Genomic DNA, 12,609 nt, shown 5'->3' on the forward strand with positions numbered 1-12,609 from the left:
ATACAGTCAGCAAAAACAAGACCGGGAGCTGACTGTGGCTCAGATCATGAACTCCTTATTGCCAAATTGTAGTATTTACTACTAAAAAAAAAAAAATCCGCCTGTAAGTGGACCTGTAGGATTTAAACTATGTTGTTCAATGGTCAACCATATTTACCATACTCAAAGCATATTGACATTAACTGCAGTTTTATTTACTCCTTTTCTAAGAAATAATGCAGTTTATATCTTTTAGCTTATAACATTTGTTATAGAATTCAAAGTTCTTTGTACTTTTTTCCATACAAGGCAAATTTGTATTGTCTGCTGATCACCCAGACTTGTAACTGAAAAAAAAAATTGCAATTTATGTGTGAAATTTCTGCTGCTGATGTTGTATTTTTCTTTTATAGAGTGGAAAACCACCCATCAGTGATATGTTCACAGACCTCAAGGATGGAAGGAAGCTATTGGATCTTCTAGAGGGCCTCACGGGAACCTCACTGGTGAGAGATGTTATGTTCAAGAACCAGTCTAATGGAGTATCTCTTATTGCTGATACTTGAAGACCCTCTGGGGGTCCTTACAATGTAAAGGCTGATACAGGAACATAAAACAAGGGTTTTAATGAATTTTTTGATGGAGCTATATTTAGGCTTTATTAAGGCCTCTATTTTTATCCAAAAAATTACTTTTTATTTTTATTGCTCTCAGGCAGTAGAGAATTACAAAGAAGGATGGATATGTAAAGAAGGTATGATATTCTGAATAGTGGAAAGTAGAGACAAATATGTTTAATTTTATTTAACAAATGGTTAAAAAAAAGTTATCAAAACTGATGATGTCTATTTTTATTCAGATTTTCAGTATTATCTTCATGTTTGTTTCATTATCAAATCCAACTCGATACTTTAGGTGCACGGCACCTAATATTCACACAGAAGTAACTTTGCCAATGAAAAGGATGCATTTTATGGGTACAAACTTTGACACCAGAGGTAGAATTACTATAAAAGGTATAGAGAGATGCACTTTTGAAGATGAATTTCTTTCTTGCAAGAGTGTGGGTTGTTACACTCTACCTTTTGCACCAGATGGTGGGTAGGCACCTACTGGAGAAACTGATCCCTTTCTTAGATAAGGTTCCCTGGCCAGTGAGGCAGAAAGAAGCCTCTCAGGTCACCTTTCCCCAGGTGGCAATTCCAGTCTTCCCAGTGGGCCCTCGTAATGCTATCTGGATCCTAGAAGAGCACCTCTGAATCCTCTCTGCTCTGTCTACACTAGTGCAGGTGGAGGTGACATAACTTCTAAATCTTTGTGCCTTCAGCCCAATTGGGACAGAATATGCTTTATCCCAGGTGGAGCATTGATTCCCAAGCTTGTTTGTACCTTAGAATCACCAGGGAAATCTTGTACAAATTCCCAAACCAGACTACACTAAAGACTCATTAAAACACAATCATAGGGAGTGGGATTGGACACAGCATTGGTGTTTTGGGAAGATCCCTAGGGAATTCCAGTGTTCAGGCATGCTAAGGAACTACTATCTTAGGTTGCTACTCGTGGGAGGATTTGCATTCTGTCAATGCTGGCCTCCACGGTGGCCTGAGAACCCAGCGTGGGCTCCTAGCACAGAGAGGACCTGTAGGCTGTGCTGCTGTTTCACATGCATCTCAGTGTCAATGATTGACAGCAACATGGAGGGACTCTGTCTCATTTGCTTTTGTGTTTTGCTTTCCAGCCGAAAGAACGTGGCTCCACAAGGGTGCACGCTTTAAATAATGTCAACAGAGTGCTGCAGGTTTTACATCAGAATAATGTAAGTTTGTCATGTGACTTTGGGGGTCCTTTGATGCCATTGGGATGATTTATTACGAAATCAGCCACCTGCTCTGGGCAGCGGTGTCAACCGATTTTTTAGAAACATTTCTCATATGAGAAGTATTGAACCTTTTCTATGAGTGAAGGAATAGTTGTGCTTTTTTGTGATTGCTTTATTGATCTATTGTTTAAGTAATACATTTTTGTGACTTAGGTTTACCTGACTCTCTAAAGTGAAATTTTTCTTATCATTTACTTATATTGTTGTCCAAATGTGCTAAAACAAAAATATGGGTTTCTGTAGAAGAATTGTCTTAAAAGTTATTTTTTCATTTTACTAGGTGGATTTAGTGAATATAGGAGGAACGGACATTGTAGATGGAAATCACAAACTGACTTTAGGATTACTTTGGAGCATCATTTTGCACTGGCAGGTGGGGAAATTTTCAATTACTTTTTAATAGGAATTGGAAATGGATCATATGTGTATTAGTTTCTTAGAGCTGCCACAGGGTACCACAAACTGGGTGGCTTCAACAATAGAAATTTGTTTTTTCACAATTTTGGAGGCTAGAAATTGGACATCCAGGTGTTAGCAAGGTTGGTTTCTTCTCCTTTATTGGTAGGTGGCTCCCTTCTTGTCTTCTCATGTGGTCTGTGTATGTCTGTGTCCTAATCTCCTTTGCTTATTCTAAGATACCAGTCATACTGGATTAGGGCTAACCCACGTGATCTCATTTTACCTTAACTACTTCTTTACAGATTCTATTTCTAAATACATCCCTATGGTGAGGTGCTGGGGGTTAGGATTTCAACATACGAATTTGGAGAAAGGATATAATTCAAATTATTTGGAATAAAAAGCCTGACAAACTGCTCTATTTTCCTGGCATAGAGAAAAAGTATCTATTTTTTAAATATTAAATTTTAAAAATACCAGGCTTATAGAAACATTGCAAAAATAACTCAAAGAATTCCTGGGTACTTTTCACTCAGATTTTCCAAATGTTAACAGCTATTTGTATTTTTGTGTTTTCTCCCTCTGTGTCCCTCTTTCACTAAATAGTTGTGTGTATTTTGTAAAAGCAAATTATTTTTCTAAAAACAAGAAGTTCTCTTATATAACTACAATATATTAAAATAATATAAAATGTTGAATACATAATATTTATATATTGTTATAAATATATTTATACATTATTATAATATTTATAATGCTAATATTAATCATTATACAATTATTATACTATACCCTAACAAATATTATATAATTAGTAAAATCAGGAAGATCATATTGAAACAAAATAATTATGTGATTTAGAAATCTGATGGAGATTTTGTCAATTGCCCCAGTAATATCGTTTAGAGAAAACCATACAGGATTATGAATTACACTTTTTTCCTTGTCTTTTTAGTCATCTTTAATCTGGCATTATTTTTGAGTATTTCTTTGCACTTCATGATATTGACGTTTTTGAAGCATACTGAATAGTTCTTTTGTAGAATGTTCTTCCATGTGGGTTTGACTGATATTTCCTCATGATTAGATTTAAGGTTATTCATTTGTGGGATAAATGCCACAAAAATGATGCTGAGTTTTTCTTAATATACCATATCACAAAGCACGTGCTGTCTGGTATTTTTTTCCGGCTGTATTAACTCATCATTTGGGTAAGGTGAACTCTGCCAGTGTCTCCACTGTACGGTGACTGCCCTTTGTTATTGAAAAGTATCTTGTGGAGATATATTTTGAGACTTTGTAAATATTCAGCTTCTTATTAAACTTTTGTCCATTATTTTTAAGATCCATTCATAGTTCTTGTTGTTGTTGTTGTTTAGTCGCTAAGTCATGTCCAACTCTTTTGTGACCCCATGGACCGTAGCCTGCCAGGATCCTCTGTCTATAGGATTTCCAAGGCAGGAATACTGGGGTGGGTTGCCATTTCCTTCTCTAGGGGATCCTTCCAACCCAAAGACTAAACCAATGTCTCCTGCATTGGCAAGCAAATTCTTTACCTCTGAGCCATCATTTATTGTTATGGTGCTTGGCAAAGTGATTTTCTCATTTCATCATTTCTTCTACATTTGTTAATTATCTTTCCACTTGTGAGGAAGAGCTTTCCCTTGTCTCTTGTTTCTCTGTATCTGTTTATCTATTCATTTATATATCTGTGCACACTGATGGGGGAGAAGGCAATGGCACCCCACTCCAGTACTCTTGCCTGGAAAATCCCATGGACGGAGGAGCCTGGTAGGCTGCAGTCCATGGGGTCGCGAAGAGTCGGACATGACTTAGAGACTTCACTTTTCACTTTCATGCATTGGAGAAGGCAATGGCAACCCACTCCAGTGTTCTTGCCTGGAGAATGCCAGGGACAGCGGAGCCTGGTAGGCTGCCATCTGTGGGGTCACACAGAGTTGGCCACTACTGAAGCGACTTAGCAGCAGCAGCAGCAGCAGCATTCAGGGACTTGATTCTAGTTACTACTTGAAGTTATTGGCAGGCATTGTTTCATTTGAACAGGTGAAAGATGTCATGAAGGATATCATGTCAGACCTGCAGCAGACGAACAGCGAAAAGATCCTGCTGAGCTGGGTGCGCCAGTCCACAAGGCCATATAGTCAGGTCAACGTCCTCAACTTCACCACCAGCTGGACAGATGGGCTTGCCTTTAATGCCGTGCTCCACCGACATAAGTGAGATGTGACTCTTCTTAGCTGTGCAGATTTGTACAAATTTGTACATCCTTTCTGTCTCTCCCTACTTAATCCCTCCTAAGGTCCCTTCCCACGACCACTCTCTCCTCTGTACATGCTCTCTGAAAACATAAAAAAAAGAAATATCATAGAAAAAAACCCACCCATCACGTTTTGTTTCCATAGGACTTAAATGCCACAGTGTACAAAATCCATGATTTCTTGTATGTATTTGTAAGTTAAAAAAAAGTAAAATAATTCACATAGTTCAAGCCCACTCATTCCTCACTACACCAATAATATACACAAAGAATTGTGATACTTTTCAGCCTTCTGCTAAAAGAAAAAACTCTATAAATTTAGTGCAACCCCAATTAAAAATAGATGTGATTTTTTTTTTCATAAAACTTGTGATCAAAGTCTGATTCTATAATAAAAGACCAAGGGATCAAAAGGAGCCACTTCACTCTTGAAGAAGAGACAGGCTAAAGTAGTTTCCAAACAGAAAGCAAGACTAGTTATGAAGCTATATTAATTGAGACTATATAGCACTACAAATAAAATACAATGTAATAAAAAGCTGAAGCATAAGAAATTGCCAATATTTGACTGTTTTGACACGTAAGAATGGCAGTTTCATGTAGTTCAACCTAAGGGAATAAATAGCTCAGAAATAGCTCCATTCTGATCTACAACTGAGCCAAGGCTGCAAATTAATAGATGGTATGGAATAAGTGGAAACGCATGAATTGGATCCCTGCATCACCATATCCCAAATAAATTCCAGATGCAGCAAGAATTTAATTGTGAAAGGCAAAATTTGTTATGTGTTTTATCCCTCTTGTAAATTATTTATTGTCTCAAGTTTTATTTCCTGTATGTTCTTTACTGATATATAAAAATGCAGTTGAATTTTCTATGGCTTATATCTACAAGATTGTTAAATTCTGATAAATTTTGAATTTGTTATGTAGGTTTTATTTTGTTACTATAGGTTTTTTTCATGAATTATAATCATTTTTCTCTCCTTCCCTCCCTTCCTCTTTCTTTCCCTCCTCTTCTCTTTCCCATTCATTTGTGCCTTGTCCTTCAATACAATATTGATCTAAATTGGTAGTACTGAGGCAGAATGTCTTGTTCTTTAATGTTTTACCATAATGCTGTTATTTGCTATAGTTTTTTTTTTTTCATATACCTTTTATCTGATGAAAAAAAACCCAGTCTTCTTCATCTCCTTTATCAGTTTAAGGAGGTTGTCCTCTGTTTCTAGTTGGTTAAGAGATGCTGTCAGAAGACTTGAATTGTAGCTAAAACATTTTTCTATCTATTGCTTGACTGAACAAAAATGTATGCAGTGTCCTCTGTGTGCTGGGCATAGGACGTATAACAGAGATAAAAAGCAAGCAAAAATCCCAGTTCTCCTTCTTGGAATTAATGTTCAAATAGAGGGAAGCAGGCAATTTAAAAAAATGGAAATGTAAGTTGTGTAGCATATTGAAGTGGTAAATATTGCTGGAGAAAAATCTATCAGGCAAGATGAGAGGAATTACCTGGCATGTGGGAGGTCCCTGGGTGCAGGGGTGTGAGTAAGGGGACAGGAGATGGAGTCAGAGAGGGAACTGGGGTTGGGGGTGAGGGAGGCAAATCTCAGAAAGGTAGGTTGGTCCAAGGTACAAGAGCAGATAGAGCGCAAAGAAAATGATCAACTTTTAAGCAGTCAGGGTGACAATAATGTCCAGTTTGTGGGATTAAAAGAAAATCATGGTAGAAATGAAATACTAAACAATAGCTCTATGGATTGGGGTGGATGGAAATTCTCTTAGGGATTTTTGTGTTAGAAAAATCCTGTGAAGTGATTAGACCTGGATTTTCTGTTCTGCTAATCTTGGTCTTTTAATCAGAGATTTTAGTCCATTAACATTATTGTGATAACTGATATATTTACAGAAGTTCCTTCTTAAATTTATTTTGAGCTCATTTTTCTTACTTTTTCTTCTTGTCTTCTTGTAGGTTCTTCCTCCTTTTTTTTTTTTCTTTCTTTCACTATTTGGGAAATATATCATTTCTAGTCATTCAGTGGCTACTCCAGAATTTTAACAGCATATTTAACCAATACAAAAATCTTAGAATGTTTTACCTGTCATTTTCATATTTATATTTTATAAAGTATTATATATTTGACAAGCTTTGGGGATATAAAAGATAAACTTTTAAATTTATATTCACAAATAAAAAAGCAAAAAACTGAAATATATGATTATAACAGTAACAACTTTTTCCCCACATATTTTATCATCACTGAATTTTATTTGCATGCTAATTTCAGACCTGATCTCTTCAGCTGGGATAGAGTTGTCAAAATGTCCCCAACCGAGAGACTTGAACATGCCTTCAGCAAGGCTCAAACTTATTTGGGAATTGAAAAGCTATTAGATCCTGAAGGTATTGTTCAGTGTTTAATTTCAATCTTGGTTTTGCTTTACAATTTTGAATATTTGAAATGCAGTATTTTTGTTTGTTTGTTTGTTTGTTTTTGTTATTCTCTCTTTGTAGAAAGAATTGTGAGAGTTAAGGAAGTGTTTTTTCTTTTGAAATATGGTACAAGACTTTTTATTATAGACATAATACTGTGCTTAACAATTTCTAGGATCCTTCAGGAGGAAATTTAATTACATCACTGGAGAATAGTTAATAAATATCAGCATAAGATTTAATGTTTTAGGAAAACAAAATTATTAGACGAACAATTTAGTGTTTGGTTCATTTAATTAAAATGTGTTTTTTGTATGAAACGAGCTTCTTATATACGATGTGAAAAGGTTACTTATGAATGTTGCAAGACTGAAGTCTAGACTTATTTTCATAATATGAATGAAATCTGTGACATTACCTTAAATGGTAGCTTATCTTTTAGCCTTGTGGGGGAAACTTTTAGGGAAGAAATGGGATATTGCACAAAAATCCATAGGTAATCATCTTTACCTGTGTCTCATATATTATATGAGAGTTACCAAGCTGTGGTATTGCAAAGATAGTATACTAGTATTGTTTATGGGCACTAAGGACAGTTATTTTATATCTAATATTGAGCAATTCACATACTTTGGACATCTAATTTAAGCTGGTTCTTATTTTCTTTCACTATTAGATGTTGCTGTTCAGCTTCCTGACAAGAAATCCATAATTATGTATTTAACGTCTTTGTTTGAAGTGCTACCTCAGCAAGTCACTATAGATGCCATCCGTGAGGTAGAAACACTTCCAAGGAAATATAAGAAAGAATGTGAAGAAGGAGAAATTAACATACAGGTACAGGTAAATTTTTACTAATATATTAGACTTGCCGTAAGATAATTCTGAGGATTTTTCGCTTGCCTGAGAAGATCTTGATTTCTCAGCATCAGAGCTTCAGTTTATCAGTTAGCATGTGACACCATCATGTGCATGTAATGGAAAACCACAACTTTACTGATTTTACTTTTTAAAGGGGAAAAAATATGTTTCATATAGCAAAGCTGGAGTTAGGGCCTAGGATAATCATGCTTTTGCATAACATGCTGTTTGATTAAGAGCAAGTGTATTAGGGAGTTTGGGATTGACATGTACACACTGCTGTGTTTAAAATGGATAACCTACTGTCTAGCACAGGGAACTCTGTTCAATATTTACTAACAATCTAACTGGGAAAAGAATTTTAGAAAGACTATAGATACGTGTGTGTGTGTATATGTGAGAGTATGTGTTAGTCGCTCAGACGTGTCTGACTGTTTATGACACCATAGACTGGAGCCCACCAGGCTCCTCTGTCCACGGATTCTCCAGGCAAGAATACTGGAGTGGGTTCCCATTCCCTTCTCCAGGGCATCTTCCCAACCTAGGGATTAAACCCAGATTTCCCGCATTGCAGGTGGCTTCTTTTACTGTCTGAGCTACCAGGGTAGCCCAGATACATGTATATGTATAACTGAATAATAAAAAAGAGCAGTATATTGATATTAAACTCTTCATTTGCATGCTTTCATTAATGCCTTAGAAGTTGAATTAAGTTAACAGAAGAAATATGATGTGGTCAATTTGTAATCATCTGCTCTTTGACGTATCTTGCTATCTTTTACTTTTCAACGAATGCTAGTAGCCCGCTTTCCTCTCTTTCTCTTTCTACAGATATGTGCTTAGAGCATTAGGTGATCAGTGAATAATTCCTGAATTTCTCTTGAAATTGATCTCTCAGTCAAAAATCTCCTTTTGTATTTGAATGAATACCTTCTGACACTTGCAGTCAGATAACACCTTCCATTTTCTGCCTCATAGATCCTAGTGCCTATCTTAATAACCTTTAGCTGGTCACTAAATTTCCTAGTTCTCAGATATCTTCATTAGAATATGGAGGTTAGGTACTAAATGATCTCCAGGATCATGCTGGCTTTCCAGTTTTAGAGTTTTAGGTCCAGAACTTAACTCATTTTTCCTTCTCTTTCTTTGGCATCATCTGTCTCCTAATTATCCAGTGTTGCATCTATGGGCTCACTGATTCACTGTTTTTAGCTTCTGCATGTCATTTACCGGGTCCCTTTGGAGTCTTCCTTCAAAATATCTTGGGGTGTGTTTACTTTCTGTTCCAGCTCTCTCTACAACTACCTCTTGTAGTTTACAAGGCCCAGCCCACTGCCCCAACTCTTCTCAGGCCAGTGCACTCCAGTCGTGGTGGACTTCTCCTCTCCTTCCCCCAGATTCTTGTACCTGTGGGCTGATCTCCATGAAACGCTCCTCCACCCACTGTTTGCATGGCAAGCTTCCCATCTTTCCCCAGTTTCAATGGAACTTTTTCAGAGAAGACTTCCCCGATTAACCTAATTGAAATCCAGCCCTACACACACACTCACTCACTCTGTTTCTCGCTGTCACAGTATTTTTACAAACTATGTTAATAATTTTCAATTGTATCTTAAAAGCATTGAGAAAGCAGTGAAAGATTTTAAGCGGGAAGTCTTAGGATGTAATTGCATTTTTGCAAACATTATTCCGGCTGCTCTGTGAGAAGTGGATGGTGGAGATAGAAGTCTGGATAGTAACAGGGAACTGAAGACACCGGTGATCAGGCTGTTGTAGTCCTGAGGTCAAATGACAATTGTGAAGATGGAAAGACCTGGATGGGTTTGAGATAAATTTTGAAGGTAGGAATTACTTATCCATATTAAATGTAGGAGTGGGAAGAAAAAGAGGAACCACGTCTGGCCCTCTGGTGTTTAGCTGGAGGAGTTAGTTAAGTACATGGCTGCTGCTGCTGCTGAGTCGCTTCAGTTGTGTCCGACTCTGTGCGACCCCATAGACAGTAGCCCACCAGGCTCCCCCGTCCCTGGGATTCTCCAGGCAAGAACACTGGAGTGGGTTGCCATTTCCTTCTCCAATGCATGAAAGTGAGAAGTGAAAGTGAAGTCGCTCAGTCGTGTCCGACTCTCAGTGACCCCATGGACTGCAGCCCACCAGCTTCCTCCATCCATGGGATTTTCCAGGCAAGAGTACTGGAGTGGGGTGCCATTGCCTTCTCCGTAAGTACATGGAGGAGCCATTTACTGAAATGGGAAGCCCGGAGAGGTTTGGGGGAAAAAATGAAGGGTTTGAATATTGACAAGGTTTGATATGCCTATGAAAAATTGAAGTGGAAATGTTAAGGAAGGTGGGACATAGGAGTTTGGGATGAGAAATATAAAGGTAATAGGATACATTAATAGAGGGTTCTTGAAATCTAATAGCAATGGATGAAGCCTTGCAGGCAAAGTACATAAAGAGAATTAAAATAGGGCCTGGACTTAATTTTGAGGAGCTTCATTACTTACATGTTGGCAGATGCTTTTGAACTAGGAGAAAAACCAAGGTGGTGTTATTAAAGCAGGGAAAGGAGAACTTCGAGAAGGTGGGGACAGGTCAGATGTATAGAATGCCCTGGGAGCTTAAGAAACAGAAGATGACCAGACTTCTGGGTTTGCTTAAAACAGTTCTGGTTTATGTATGTTGTTCTAGCACTGTGGTTGTAAAAATGTTCTGGTTTTGTGTTCATTACATGATCATCCTGAAGATGATGCTAGAAGAATGGATTTGTTATTGAGAAGGTTATTGGTAGCAGTGGCAAAATACTTTCCAGGTGTGTGGTAGGGACCAATACCTGATCAGCATGAAAGGGAGTGTTAACAAAAGCAGTTGTTAAATACATGAGCTTTTCTTATGTTGTTTTCTATACATGTTTGTATGTTTCAGATACATGAAAATTGTGGATGAGAGGTGAAAAGGTAGAGACAGGCTGTAGGCACATTTTAAAGAACTTTGCTCTGGAAGGGAACTAGTAAATGAGATAGGTGGTTAGTTTGGTTATACAATTCTAAAGTATATAAGAAAATACTCCATTGCTTAGAAGAAGCTTGGAATAACTTATTCCACAGGCTCTTAAAAACAAACAAACAAACAAACAAAAAAACCATCTAGTAAACCAGAGGGCTACAGCCTCAGAAAAATATCATCAGTACAATAGCCTGTATATGTATGGCTGTCTTTTAGTGTCTGAAATGCAATGCTAAGATGCTATTCAGTAAAAGCAATTTAACAAGGGTTCTAATTGCTCTCTTTAAATGACATCTACCCTTTCAAGGTCCACCATGTTCCAGATCCTCTGTGAAACGTCCTGATCTATCCCTTGATGAATTCAAATAACATCCCTTGTTAGACCCATGGAATTTATAACTTTGTTAAGAGCTTTTTTATTTTTGTTCAGAAGTGATTCATATGGGTTATTTGTCTTTTCCCAACAACATATTCTGGGAGATAGTGAAGGACAGGGAAGCCTGGTGTGCTGCAGTCCATGGGGTTGCAAAAAGTTGGACAGGACTGAGCGACTGAACAGCAACAACAGCTATATTAGAGTATGTCTGAGTATAGAATCCATGAGTGATACAGCTTTTGTACTCTTTGCCATCCTGGCATGAATAAATGCTTTCTGACTAGTTCACAGCATTGCTCACCCAGCTCCTGAGAATCCAACGGATGCCTTAAGACACAGTGGTGTTTACCTTGGGTCTCCTTCCAGTGTGCCTTTGTTGAACACCTTCTGGTCTTCACGATGCTTGTGGATTTTCTTGGATTTGTTTTCATAGAGCTCGGCACCAGAGGAGGAGCAAGAGAGTCCCCGAGCTGAAACCCCCAGCACTGTCACGGAGGTTGATATGGATCTAGACAGCTATCAGATAGCACTGGAGGAAGTGCTGACCTGGTTGCTTTCTGCCGAGGACACTTTTCAGGAGCAGGATGACATTTCTGATGATGTGGAAGAAGTCAAAGACCAGTTTGCAACCCATGAAGTAAGTAATCTGAAGCTGATGAACAGGATATATGTGCCATGGTGCCTGTGTCTTAATCAGGAGATGCACCCTGATGTACATTGTTTACTGAATTCTGCGCCACAGAAATTTCATGGCATTATTTGAGAACTTCCGTTCAGTTCAGTTCAGTTGCTCAGTTGTGTCTAACTCTTTGCGACCCCATGGACTGCAGCACGCCAGGCCTCCCCATCCATCACCAACTCCCGGAGCTTGCTCAAACTCATGGCCATTGAGTCGGTGATGCCATCCAACCATCTCATCCTCTGTCGTCCCTTTCTCCTGCCTTCAATCTTTCCCAGCATCAGTCTTTTCAAATGAGTCAGTTCTTTGCATCAGGTGGCCAAGGTATTGGAGCTTCAGCTTTAGCATCAGTCCTTCTAATGAATGTTCAGGACTGATTTCCTTTAGGATGAATTGGTTGGATCTCCTTGCAGTCCAAGGGAGACTCAAGTGTTTTCTCTTACACCACAGTTCAAAAACATCAATTCTTCGGCACTCAGCTTTCTTTATAGTCCAACTCTCACATTCATACATGACTATTGGAAAAACCGTAACTTTGACTAGGTGGACCTTTGTTGGCAAAGTAATGTCTCTGCTTTACACTTTTTTTTTTTTTGGAAGACTTAAGATTTTTAAATAGGGCTTCATTATAAAACTGGCATGCGTGATTAACTCTACATTGGAATTAAATTTTGGATTTTGGTCATACCATAATTTGTAGATTCAGTGGAGCCACTGACAA

At 37.9% G+C, this 12,609-nt stretch overlaps 1 protein-coding gene across 9 annotated transcripts in view; it reads left to right on the forward strand.

The window, feature by feature from the left end:
• Nucleotides 1-12,609, forward strand: part of UTRN (utrophin) — a 565,993-nt gene that overhangs the window by 131,477 nt on the left and 421,907 nt on the right. For 7 of the 9 annotated variants that reach the window (XM_055535865.1, XM_055535866.1, XM_055535870.1 and 4 more), the window contains 7 exons: nucleotides 393-485; nucleotides 1,721-1,798; nucleotides 2,142-2,234; nucleotides 4,325-4,497; nucleotides 6,824-6,939; nucleotides 7,646-7,812; nucleotides 11,643-11,846. In XM_055535865.1, coding sequence (XP_055391840.1) covers nucleotides 393-485; nucleotides 1,721-1,798; nucleotides 2,142-2,234; nucleotides 4,325-4,497; nucleotides 6,824-6,939; nucleotides 7,646-7,812; nucleotides 11,643-11,846 — 924 coding nt within the window. The remainder of the gene's footprint in view (nucleotides 1-392; nucleotides 486-1,720; nucleotides 1,799-2,141; nucleotides 2,235-4,324; nucleotides 4,498-6,823; nucleotides 6,940-7,645; nucleotides 7,813-11,642; nucleotides 11,847-12,609) is intronic. The other 2 variants (XM_055535867.1, XM_055535864.1) reach the window with 1 other exon arrangement.

The sequence above is a fragment of the Bubalus kerabau genome, chromosome 9 (assembly GCF_029407905.1).
Source record: "Bubalus kerabau isolate K-KA32 ecotype Philippines breed swamp buffalo chromosome 9, PCC_UOA_SB_1v2, whole genome shotgun sequence".
Lineage (NCBI taxonomy): Eukaryota > Metazoa > Chordata > Mammalia > Artiodactyla > Bovidae > Bubalus > Bubalus kerabau.